The 11,718-nt window shown below is 40.1% G+C and overlaps 1 protein-coding gene across 1 annotated transcript; it reads right to left on the reverse strand.

The window, feature by feature from the left end:
* Nucleotides 1-202: 202 nt before the first annotated feature.
* On the reverse strand, nt 203-11,155 carry DDX18 (DEAD-box helicase 18). Its single transcript, XM_063400938.1, has 14 exons — nt 10,953-11,155; nt 10,647-10,835; nt 9,556-9,696; nt 8,876-9,011; nt 8,543-8,643; nt 8,235-8,434; nt 8,033-8,147; nt 7,067-7,206; nt 6,697-6,858; nt 5,612-5,764; nt 4,852-4,965; nt 4,332-4,388; nt 3,178-3,355; nt 203-2,536 (listed from the first exon to the last, which is right to left on the reverse strand). Exons 1-14 carry the CDS (start codon nt 11,068-11,070, stop codon nt 2,394-2,396), a joined length of 1,947 nt encoding a protein of 648 aa, XP_063257008.1. The 5' UTR covers nt 11,071-11,155; the 3' UTR covers nt 203-2,393.
* Between the last annotated feature and the right edge of the window lie 563 nt (nt 11,156-11,718).

The following is an 11,718-nucleotide window of genomic DNA, read 5'->3' on the forward strand; positions in this document are numbered from 1 at the left end:
AGGAAGCTTTTAATTCACACTTAGCTCATGAATTTCTCTTCTTCTTAATCAGGAAATTAGAGCTGACTTTGTAGCTACTACTGGCAGGGTGGAGCCATTCCACATCTATGTTTAAGTAACAGTGTAAACTTTTTTTTTCTTGAGTGTAAGCTACTATTACTCTTAGAACAATACCATCCAGTCATTCCATCTCCTACAGAAGTTTGTTTCAAAGATTTCTTTTTATTAGAAAATTAGGAAAATACAACTCAGGTATCCCAGGAAGGAGCTGTGCAGGCTCTTTGTCAGTTTTCCATCAGAGTTTAGAAGTGGCAGAATTTTGATGCACTTTTAAGCCCAACCACTTCTGGCCATGAGCACGTGGTCAGACAGGGGGTCACAGACTCCATATCCCAACCCTTTTCCTGTTCCAAACCAACACTCCACACTACTGCAGCCACTGCTCGTGCCCACATAACCACACTCTGATCTTCACAGTGGTTTACTGCAGCTTTGCTTCCACCTCTTTCCCAGTAATTAATTTTGCAGTTCATTTAATGAGTCCCTCAGCGTTCCTTTTGCTTTAATAGAAGTTAATTCCCATGCAGTAACTGCACAGCTGGCAGGTATAAACAGAAGCCTTAAACTGTATGATGATGTAGATCTCAGAGAGAACTCCTTAGATGTGCTATTAATAGACATGAAAATTACTTTGACATCTATAAGTTTATAAGAAAACCCAGAATGAAAGATCAGAACTCAATGAGACAGGCATCATATTTAGCACTGCTGATGCTGAGGAGATTTTGCTACTTCATTGCAAGATTAGAAGCACAAGACATTCCAATTCTAGTAACAAAATTATTTTCACATTAAAAATCTTCAAAGCCCATAGAGTCTAAAGTTAGCCATTTCATAAGAGGGAAAACCAACAATGCTCAGTTCTGAATGCTGGGAGCTCTAGAAACAGAATGGTCCTATTATTTATCCCCATCTGCTTTCCCCAAGGATGAAAAGAAAGTCCACTGATCTTTTTTTTTTAAATACTTCAATACATGCATGAGTTTTAAATCTGACATGCTACCTCAGAAGACCTAAGAAATAACAGTCCAATTTATGCTGAATAATTACTTATGCTTTTGTATTTGTAGCTGCTCCTGGGTTACATTTTAAATGTAAATTAAAAGCTGTTTTACTGTAATTGTACATGGCCCACATATCTGGATTTTGTGACATCTTAGTCTCTCCTTGACATATGACCACTTTTTAAACACTTCCCACCACCACGGTGGCCTCATAAAAACAGTTACCTACTGCTACAATGGCAGAGAGATGGAAATAATATATGTAATACAATTACTCTTTTACCCAGCTTGTGTATTATTCTTGTACTGACATTTTTTTCCTGTCTGCAATGTGTATTCCACCCTCTTCCATTTCAGTTTTTTTTATATTCCTCCTTCAAAATACCCTTCTAGTATATTTATACCCCATTTCACTTTTTCATTATTGACTGTCTCCACCCCCCCAGTCCTGTGGCTATCTTTGACTTTGCTCATGGCTGATCTGATGTACAAAGATGTGAAAGCAATTCACTTTTGTAATTTACACAATACAACTGCAGAACTTCTCACTGCATCAGGGTTATGAACCATCTTAAAAAACACTGCCTGGGCTGAGTGCTTTAATTTATGTAATCTGCTTTCATTAATTCTGTACAGAGTACACTAGATGTCACCAGATTAATAAATTCAGATTTAAACTGAACATGAAGGAAAACCAAACATTTCACTATAGTGTTACCATTATATCACATTAAACCAGTATTAATCATGTCTCAGAATTGATGTAAGAGATTTGTTTTATTTTGGACACTACTTGTTATACAGATACCATGTCTGAAATTTTTCACAAGCTCATACAGCCTTAATTATTCATCCATGGTTCAGTTCTAAAGAAATCTTCCTATATTCTTCAGCATATTTGATGGCCAAAGCAGAGTTCTGTAGCATTAAAATCCCTTGCAGTGATTCCTTTTTATCTCACAATGTCCTTATGTTGTCCACTCTCACAATTTTCAGAGGTATGCACAGAAAGAAAGGTAAATGTAAAGCAAATTCTTCTATAAAACCTAGAAGTATACTTACTTTCTTTAATAAAAATCTCTGTAGTATTAAGGTAATTTAAATGATCTTCTTCCTTAAAACTAATATGGTAAAATTTGCTGGCCATATTCTCTTTTAGCCTCAGTTCTGAAGAGTCTCCCTGAAGTGAAAAATAAAAGTATTCCCAGAAAAGAAAAAATCCTTAGAGACCTAAAAATGGGGAAGGAGCTGTTTAAATTGGAATAACTGCCAGATGGTTTTGATCAAGGTAGGCTCCTCCAAGGCCCCGAGGCATTTTAATGACCACAATTAACGAGAAAACTGCCGATTGTCAGATTTCCTGCTGATGTGTTTGAAGATTTTCGCTTTGTGGACGCTCTTTGCTTTCTGGTAGCCAAATCCCCCACCTCCACCTCTTTTCTGTAGTCTTCTGCCATGGTTGCTGTTCACATCTGAAATTTTATTGGTTAAAGAACTTTGAAAAGGAATCATTTGAAATACTGCGTTTTGGGTTTACTAAGGGTTATTGATGTGAGAAAAAATAGTTACACAAAAGGCTGAGCTCCCTAATTACAGAGAAAGCCAGAACTTTGTGCCTCTAAATGCTCCTCCAGCTGTCCAATTAAACTGTCCTATGTACTACTGCTTCAAATTCCACCCACTGTCAGGTTTGACAGTAATTTAGATACATAATTCTTCTAGTTCCTGCTCTTGCCCCCTCTGTGCCAATGTTCCATGACTATGCAACTTAAGCAAGTACATTCCAATGAAAATAATTTTGCATGGAGGGGAACAATACTTTGGAACATGGGTGCATTCCAGAATCTGCCTGATAGCAACTGAAACCTGTACAGAATGAACATGTGCTAAAAGAGATGTTTATAGGCATTTTTGCAGTTGTATTATTTGCAATATTTACATTTTCTTTGATAAAGTACTGTTGGAGCATGAGGCATTTTTATGATTATTAGCAGAAAAACTCCGACCCCAACAACAAAACCGCAGAACTTGAGGTACCAGAGGAACTCTGCAAGTTGGATTGAACATTTATAATGCAGAAATTCGGCTTTGAAACACTGCAGTAAAAGGATACTCAGGTCAACAAATGGAGGAACTTTAAAACCAAAGGAAAGGCAGACTTTGGGAAGATCCAAATTATTGACATCATAGATCTGCTTCAGAGAATGGGAGTCGTAAGCTCTGATGTAAGCTTTGTAAGCCTCCTGGGCTGACTTGTGAAGGAAGTAGTTCTTCTCTATCAGTTTTTCCAGCTGGTGAGGGAAAAAGAAAACCATAAGAGACATAAACAATTATAGCTGTTCAAAGTCTATACATTATATTCTGACATTTTTTACTGTGTGAGTTGCAGTGACATTCGCTCCTCACTTCATCAAAACTGCCCTGTGACATCAAAGTGCCCATACAGGTGTAAAATGCTTTTATAAACAGAGGGACAAAAAAGCCTGAAGCTGAGTTACAGTACAAACAAAGCCTCAGCAATATGAAAATTCACAGAAATATTAAACTGGGTTGTCCCAAATAAGTTAATCAAGGACAATAGAGCTGCAGCCACACCATGAAACCATATGTATGAGAATTCCCAGCCTGCCATCTGAACTGTGTGATTCCTTGCAATTCCGGGCACACTCTGATCTATTCTGGTGCCAATGCATTGTGCAATCAGCAGCATTAAATCTAAACCAAAAATGCTGGTACACCAGGGTAGACTAAGACCTTGTATTTGATGTGGGCTAATTTCCCAATACTCATGAGATCCCAGTGTCTCATTTGATGTTTAATGTACATTAATTCAGCATTCTAAAAATAAGCCACGTTAGGTATCACTTCTTCCTGATTATGCTTAATTAGGAACATCTCTCTGTAAGGACTGTCTTCACTGCTTCCTGTACTTGCAATTTTAAATTCAAGTTACTGCAAAGAAGCTTTACAGAACTCTTATGAAAAGAACAGTTCACATAAATAATCAACAATTAGCATTCACATCCTCACAATTCCACTCAGCTCAGTGTTCCTTGGGTATTTTTGTAGCACAGGAGCACAAAAGAAGTTTAGCTGATGCAGGGCTTTATTAACACCAGCTAATTAAAAATGGACATGGGCTTATATACTAACATTCCTAAACAAGCACACATATTTTTGAGTTGCAGTCATTATAGACAGCAACATCCTCCATGCAAATTACAATAAAGATATTCAAAGTAGTTGAAGTATAAAAGCATGTCATACCTGAGACTGGATGTCTGAGATTTTTGACCAAGAAAATTCAAATTCACTTAGTGGCACCTTAAAAACAAAAGAAATGAAGTATCAAAATTATTTACACTGTGTAAATGTAGTGATTGTGTTTAAGGCCAAGGACAAATAGAAAACGACCTGCTGGATAACAGATTTTTTAATGCCACAGCTGTATCTCTAAAGTGCCTTTACATCAATATGATAGTATTATCACTTTCTTTAAACCAGAGTAATAGAGACACTCAGTATGACACCATTTTTTACCACTTCTGCTTTAGAAGTTAAATCACTTCAGTTAAAAGTCACAAAACAAGTCCATAAGAAGAGCAACCAAGAAACTCTGTGCAGCTCTATTAATGTGATTACCTTTAAAAGAAGACTGTGCTTCCTTTGGAATTAAACAAAATGAAACTGATCTTTGAAAAAACAAAACAAAACAAACTAAACCAATAGGTTTTGCCTTTAAAAACTGGATGTACAGTGAAAAAACCAAATGTAGACAGAAGTTTACCCTGGCTTGTTTCAGATAACGAAGGAAGCCCAGTTCTTCTGGTCGTAAAATGAGCAGAGCATGTCCTCTACCATTTATTCCTCTGGCAGTCCTACCAACACGATGGATATATTCCTTTTGGAAGGAATAACAAGCAACAAGGTCAGGCAGTCTTAATAATCAACAAAAAATACACCAAAGTTAACTTCAATGTAATGTAATGCATCATTCACCATTTGGTAAGACTTTTTCTTGGCACTGACACATGGATAAGGGAAAACAAATACTGAAGGTGCAAAGAAACATCAGGCTGAGACAGAGCCCTTGACTAAAGCATTTTATCTTTTACTGAAGAAAATAATCTTAGTCTGCACTAACAGAATATTGAACCTTGATTTTGGAGGTTTTTGAATTTCCCTTATTTACAGTAGACTTTTGAAGAATGTTATCTTTAAACCAAAAACAAACTTCAACTGGAAAAGCTCAGAGATGCATATGTAAACTCACACTCCTCTTGAGAAATGTTTGGTTGTTTAGCTGATCAGAATTTAATTCCACAGCAAAAAACGTATTTTAAAATGCAATTCTTGAGAAGGCAACAAAGGTCTTGACTAGGAGTAGCATTTCCTAGGAGCTGCTGAAAGGCAGTGAAAGAAACCAGCAGCTGGATATGACCATGGCTGAATCCTGCCCTCTGTCAAGCAGCAGTTTCAGCTCTTCTCTGCAACCAAGTCTGTAGTCAGAATTTGATTTCTTGCTGTTGTCTATTTCTTTAACTTACCTTTGGATCATCTGGAGGGTCATACTGGACAATCCAGTCAACCTCAGGAATGTCCAATCCTCTGGCAGCCACATCAGTGCACAGCAGTATTCCAGACTCTGCATTACAGAACTGGAAAAATGTTGTAGTACGTTTGGTCTGTTTCTGCTTGCCCTGAAAGGAAACAAACACACTGGGGATGAAATATCCACTAAAAAAATAATTTGAGACATCTTTCCAAATCGTGGTCTTGTACAGACCAGGCAGGACCATTTTGCAGTGAAGAAACAAAAAAAATAAACGGCACAGGGTTACAAGAAGTAGCATCCCTCAGAGGTTACAATGTATCTCCCAAAACATTAAAAATTGCATAAACATGCTTCTCATGAGCACAATCTACATGTTTCAAGTTCAGAAAAAGAACATTTGCAAGTCTAGCTTTATTTTAGACAGATTAAGATTAAAAAAGCAAACAACCAAACAAAACCCATACTTGTCACAGTTCTATCGAAGAATAGCAAGAAATTTCCCCGAAAACAAAATAGAAAAGAACAGTTGTGGCTAGTTAGCTGTGGTTAGTTAACCTGTGTTAATTAACAGGTAACTGTTTCACAGACTTTCAGTGAATTCTTTGTTCTAAACCATGCATTTTGTGGTTTTGACCAAAAATTTACAATACTCATCCAAATGGTAAGAATTGGCACAGTAAATCTAAACATCATCCTGGCCTTAGGAAAAGCATGGAACACTTCAGGCATCAGACTTTGGATCTCTATGACAAAAAATTCGCTCCACATATTGAATTTTAGTCCTTGTGAAAGGTAAATTCTTGGAAGAAAACAGAAATGTTGCTACATAAAGAGCATAAATTAATATCAGTGTTCAGCGCTGGTTCAAAAAACAGCAAGTCTGATTACTGAAGTGTTATTGCATAATCTCTGCTTTATCAGCTTCCTCTATAGACTAATAATCAAGACCATCATCCGTTTTGTGAGAAGGCTGTTGATTAGAAACTGGACTGAAACAAACCAGGCAAATGTAAAGCCAGTGTAACTTACAGGTGTTATCAGAATAATTCAAAATAAATCAATGAATAAGACACTTACGTGAATGGCCAAAACAGGCAGGTCAATGTAGTTGAGTAATTCATAGTGGTACTTCACTGACATACATGAAGAAAAAAATACCATCAGTTTCTTCTTCCGGTTCTTCTTGAGGAATGTGAAGAGCAAAAGGAATCTTTTTTCAGATGGACACACCACATAACCCTGAAAAAATTTTAAACATTGTTAAATAAAAGTAGTAAGGAGCAAACTTGTGTTTTAGTAACGCAATTACATCAGGGAAGGGTTACTTTGTGAAAAAAACCTCACCAAATAGTTCAACAGTGAAATACACCTGAAGCATCCCAAGTAAAATAATCACAAGGCTTGGTGTGTTCAGAGATCTCAACCCTCCCACAAATGTTTGTCTTACCTGTTCCAAACCATCTACTGTTGCTGTCTCCTTGTTATCATCAACCCCAACATACAGGGGCTCTTTCTTCAGAGAGATCTTTGCCAGATCTTCGACCTTTCTGGTTTGCGTGGCAGAGAAAAGCATCGTCTGTCTGCGCTCTGGAAAATATTTGAAAGACAGCCTCACTTTTAAAAGAAGAATTCAAATGGTGAGTCCATAAAATCTCTAACTGCAAACTTCCCTGGGCAAATCTCCCAATTAAATTCCAATCCAAACATACTGCTATTGACAAACAAAGACGTGTAGCTGTATTATTCAGTGTACACCATTTTTATTTCAGCTGTCCCCACCCCCCAAATCCTAACCACTACCAAAACACAGTGTTTTCTGTAAAAATGTAATAATCATTTGCCATCCAATTTAGACACAAAACAACTTAAACAGATATTATCCTTCTAAGTTAATTGCCATGAATAGTACAGTATTTTTGTTTAAAAAACCAATTCAAAATGTGTTTAATGCATCAATTACAAGGAATAGCTAAATGACAAAACAGAAAAGAAAAACTTAAGGCAAATACTAAAACCTGTTCAAGATACTGGTCTTGGTGGTATCAAAAAAGATTGAACTGCCAGTCAAGAGACCTTTTTCTTTGTATTTAAACCTTCTTAGGAAATAATGAATGGCAGGAAATAAACAGGCAGAGGAAGATGAATGAGAAAATGGAGACATTAAACTAAAAGGATTTTATATGAACAGAATTATATCTCAGAAAAGCATTTGAAAACTCTGTTCTTCAGATAAATGATGCTGAACAAGTAAAATATACTGGCTAGCAGAAAAAAAGGACAGAGTAAGAAAACCACCATGAAGTTCATTTACAGAACTATAAAAATTAATGACTTCTCTTATAATAATTGAGAGAAAAAGAAGACATAATGTTAGTCAAGTGATTTCCACAAAAAAGAGATTTTTTTTTCTTACTTGGTAAAAGTTTTATGATCTGTTTCATTTCTTCTTCAAATCCAACCTCCAAGATTCGATCTGCCTCATCAATTACCAAACACTGCAAGTTCTTGTACATGAAACCTGGAGTGTTCTAGAAGATTAACAAGCCAACAGTCAGTCAGGGAAAGGAGTTTTATAATGTTTTAATAACCAGATTAGACATCAATATTTTATCCACCTGCATGTGATCCAGCAGTCTTCCTGGTGTTGCTACAATGATGTTGATTCCATTTCCAAGCTTCTGTGCCTCTGCTGATCTGTTACTGCCCCCCATTATCAGACCATAGGTGTGAACATGATGATTCATAAGTTCTTTAAGAACTCCGTAGGTTTGCATAGCCAGCTCTCGAGTAGGAGAAAGAATAATAACACCCGTTCCTAAAAAATACATCAGTCAGACAGACATCAGTTCCACCTCATCCAAGCCCCTAAATGACTGCTTTACAGTAAAATTCTTCCTCTCAGCTGTGAGAGGAAGAGCCTTACCATTCCTAGGCATGAATTTCAGCTTGTAGATGAGCTCTACAGCAGGAATGAGAAACGCAAGTGTTTTTCCACTGCCTGTTTTTGCAGCTGCTAAAATATCCCTGTAAGCAGCAATGTTAGAAAAAGAAATTAGAAGACCAGAGGAGTTGGTACTAGGAGCTTGCTGGCAGAGGCAGCAATCAGCCAGTGCAAGGCTGGACTCAATGATCACGGAGGTCTTTTCCAACCTTAACAATTCCATTACTTGATTTTATGATTCCCATTTGTTGCTTGCCAGCAAAATTTACAAAAGGCCTGGGGTCATTAGAGTGACTAAAAAGCCCTATTTCTTACCTGCCTTCCAGAAGAGGCTTAATACTTTTATGTTGAATTTCAGTCATGTGTGTAAACCCCATGTCGTTTATGCCTTTCAGTGTGTTCTCACTGACAGAACCAGCCAGGGAAGCAAACGAATTGTCTTCAAAAGCGCCTGAAGGGAGGGATAAAATGAAAAGTATTTAAACTTACTTCTTCTATTTCCTCTGCCATCTGAGATTAACCAGTTCAAATTGACCTATACGAAAAAAATCAAAGGACTTCTTATTGCATTCTATCACAAAATCCAAAGACACTGGCAAAATACTCTGTATTAATGAGCTCATGAGAAAACTATGCAGTTTTCTTCATAAGAAATGCATTCTTCATAAGAGTGGAGATGAATGCACTGCTTCTTCTGTCAGATTTACTAGTTCTACATCTCCAGCTTGCTCTTCATCGACTTCTTCCTTCACAGATGAGCATGTGTGTATATATGTTTAAAAAACACTTTCACTAGTAATTGTAGGACCAGCAGGTGTTTATAGAATGCACAATTCCAGGAACAGAAGGTGGGTGAGAGCTGTACAGCTGCCAGTGTCACATCGTGTATTCAAACACCCGACTCACAAAGCTCATTGGAAACTGCAACTTGCTCTGGAAGGAAAGTGTTAGACCTCGGGATTTTGCCCCTTCATGAAAAAGAGAACACAAGATACCTGTTACACCTAGTGGCAAATTGGGCACTTCATCCTCCTCCTCCTCCTCCTCCACTTCTTTCTCTCCAGAGTCCTGCTTATCTCCATCTTCTACCTCTGCAGATTCATCTTCTTCAGTTTTTGCTTTCTTGGTTTCTGTACCTGGAGTGTTATTTTACAGAAGACAAGTCAGAAATACAAAGGACATGGTTATCATGAAAAGTTGTTCCACAGACTGGATTTCCTTCAGTCAGTTAACCATGTACAAAGATTTTCCGTGGGGTGGAAGGGGGCTGGAGGAGACACAAGGTTTCTATGGAATTTTCTGAGGCACAGAGGAAAAAATCCCTGAGTTTCTTCCACAGAGCCCACTTTGCATAGTGAAACAATGTAGCTTGATTTTATCATATGACATCTTGTGTTGAAGCAAAATAAATTGTCCTTAAACCAGTTACAAAATTCTTTGCCATCTGCAGTGCAGACATCAAATTTCCCATACAGTTTGTGCTCAGGATATGTGAAAGTTGCATGTTAGGTACCTGAATGTTCAGAGATGAAAGCACCTCTTCACTGGCATAAACATGATGTGTGTCCCAAAAATCAAATACATTTTGGAAGCTTCTATTCCTCATGTATGTCTATATATGTATCTATAAATCTATACAAATAAAAACATATGCAAACCTAGCATTATTTGTGTGGTGCTTTTTTGTATTTTTTGTAGTTTTCCAGTATACTTTAGTTTCATAATATATAAATGTTGCCAAAGGCTGGACATATTGCTAAAATAATTTTGGCTGCACAGCCAAGTGCAGAGAGCACTCGTCTACCAGAGTCCTGAAATACAGCAAGTAAAACATCCAATCAACGTTACAAAGCAGAATCCTGCGGAACAAATAAATTGGCTACTTTTATGAATTAAGAATTCAAATGTCGCAGCTGGAATGAAATGTGTAAAGCTTTAGACCTCAGGGACTTTAAAACGCAACCCTGACCGGCACATGGCATTTCAAACTTTCCCTGACGCGGCGGGAACCCTAAGGAGGCGCTTGTGGGCTCTCCCAGACTAACTCAGCCCTGAGAGACACTCTGTCTATGCTAAGAACACGCACCATCTCCTCCATTGGCCGCCGCTTTTCTCTTTTTCTTCTTCTTTTTCTTCTTTTCCCCGCTGCGGGGTCCGGCTGCATCCGCAGGCTCCGCGCCCTCCTCGGCCGCTGCACTCACCTCTGGCACCGCCGCCTCCTCCACCTCGTCTTCCTCCGGAGGTCCCTGGGAAGCCGCCTCGCTCGGCGAGGGTACTGCACGGCGGAGACAGAGGCAGAGATAGGAGAAGAGAGAGGGGAGAGAACACAAAGTTAGTCACGGTTCCGCCGGCGCTCAGCGGGGAGAGGCTCCGCGGCGCCGCCCGCCCGTACCTGCCCCCTGGGCCTCTCGCAGCTTCAAGTTGCGCTGCCGCAGCTTCAGGTTGCGCTTGTGGATCTTCCTGCGGAGCAGCCGCATGGGCAGGTTGCTGGCAGCAGCCGGGACCGACATCGCGGCGGCGGAGCGGAAACACCGCGCTCCCGGCACACGTGGGGAGGCCGCGGCCGGACCCGCCGGAACCGCCCGCGGGGCCTCACGGGCACCGGGCAGCGCCCTCTGGGGGCCCGGCGGAGGCAGCGCCGCGCGGGGCCCGGCCGCGATCCCTGCCCCGAGCCCTATTCCAGTCCCGATCCCAGTCCCGATCCCTGCCCCGGTCCCGGTCCCGGTCCCGATCCCGGCCCCGATCCCCGCTCCGCTCCCGGCCCCGCGCCTCAGCCGCCGCGGCGGAACACGCCCCGCGTTTCCCCGTGGAGCGGCCTCGCCGTGTCCCACACAGCCCTCGCAGCCTCACAACACCCGGCTGCCCGGTGGTGCTGCCTCCACCCATGGTACATGTATGTGTTCAACGGGAGAGAGAGACAGAGTTAAAGGATCAGGTTGGAAAAGGACTCTGAGATCATCGAGTCAACCTACAACCAAAACCACCATGTCGATTACACCGTGGCACTGAGTGCCATGCCCAGGCTTTTCTTAAACACCTCCAGGGACAGTGACACCATCACCTGCCGGGCAGTTCATTCCAATGTTTAATCACAATTTGTGAAGAAACTCCTCCTAATACCCAACCCAAGCCTCCCCTGGCTCAGCTTTGAGGCTATG

The sequence above is a fragment of the Prinia subflava genome, chromosome 6 (assembly GCF_021018805.1).
Source record: "Prinia subflava isolate CZ2003 ecotype Zambia chromosome 6, Cam_Psub_1.2, whole genome shotgun sequence".
Taxonomy (NCBI): domain Eukaryota; kingdom Metazoa; phylum Chordata; class Aves; order Passeriformes; family Cisticolidae; genus Prinia; species Prinia subflava.

Coding starts and splice junctions, on each gene's coding strand:
- DDX18 (XM_063400938.1), bottom strand. CDS start 11,070: ATGTCGGTCCCGGCTGCTGCCAGCAACCTGCCCATGCGGCTGCTCCGC. Junction 7,207..8,032: donor GATCATAAAACTTTTACCAA/GTAAGAAAAAAA, acceptor AATATTTTCCAG/AGCGCAGACAGACGATGCTT. Junction 5,765..6,696: donor TGCCTGTTTTGGCCATTCAC/GTAAGTGTCTTA, acceptor GTTTCCTTTCAG/GGCAAGCAGAAACAGACCAA.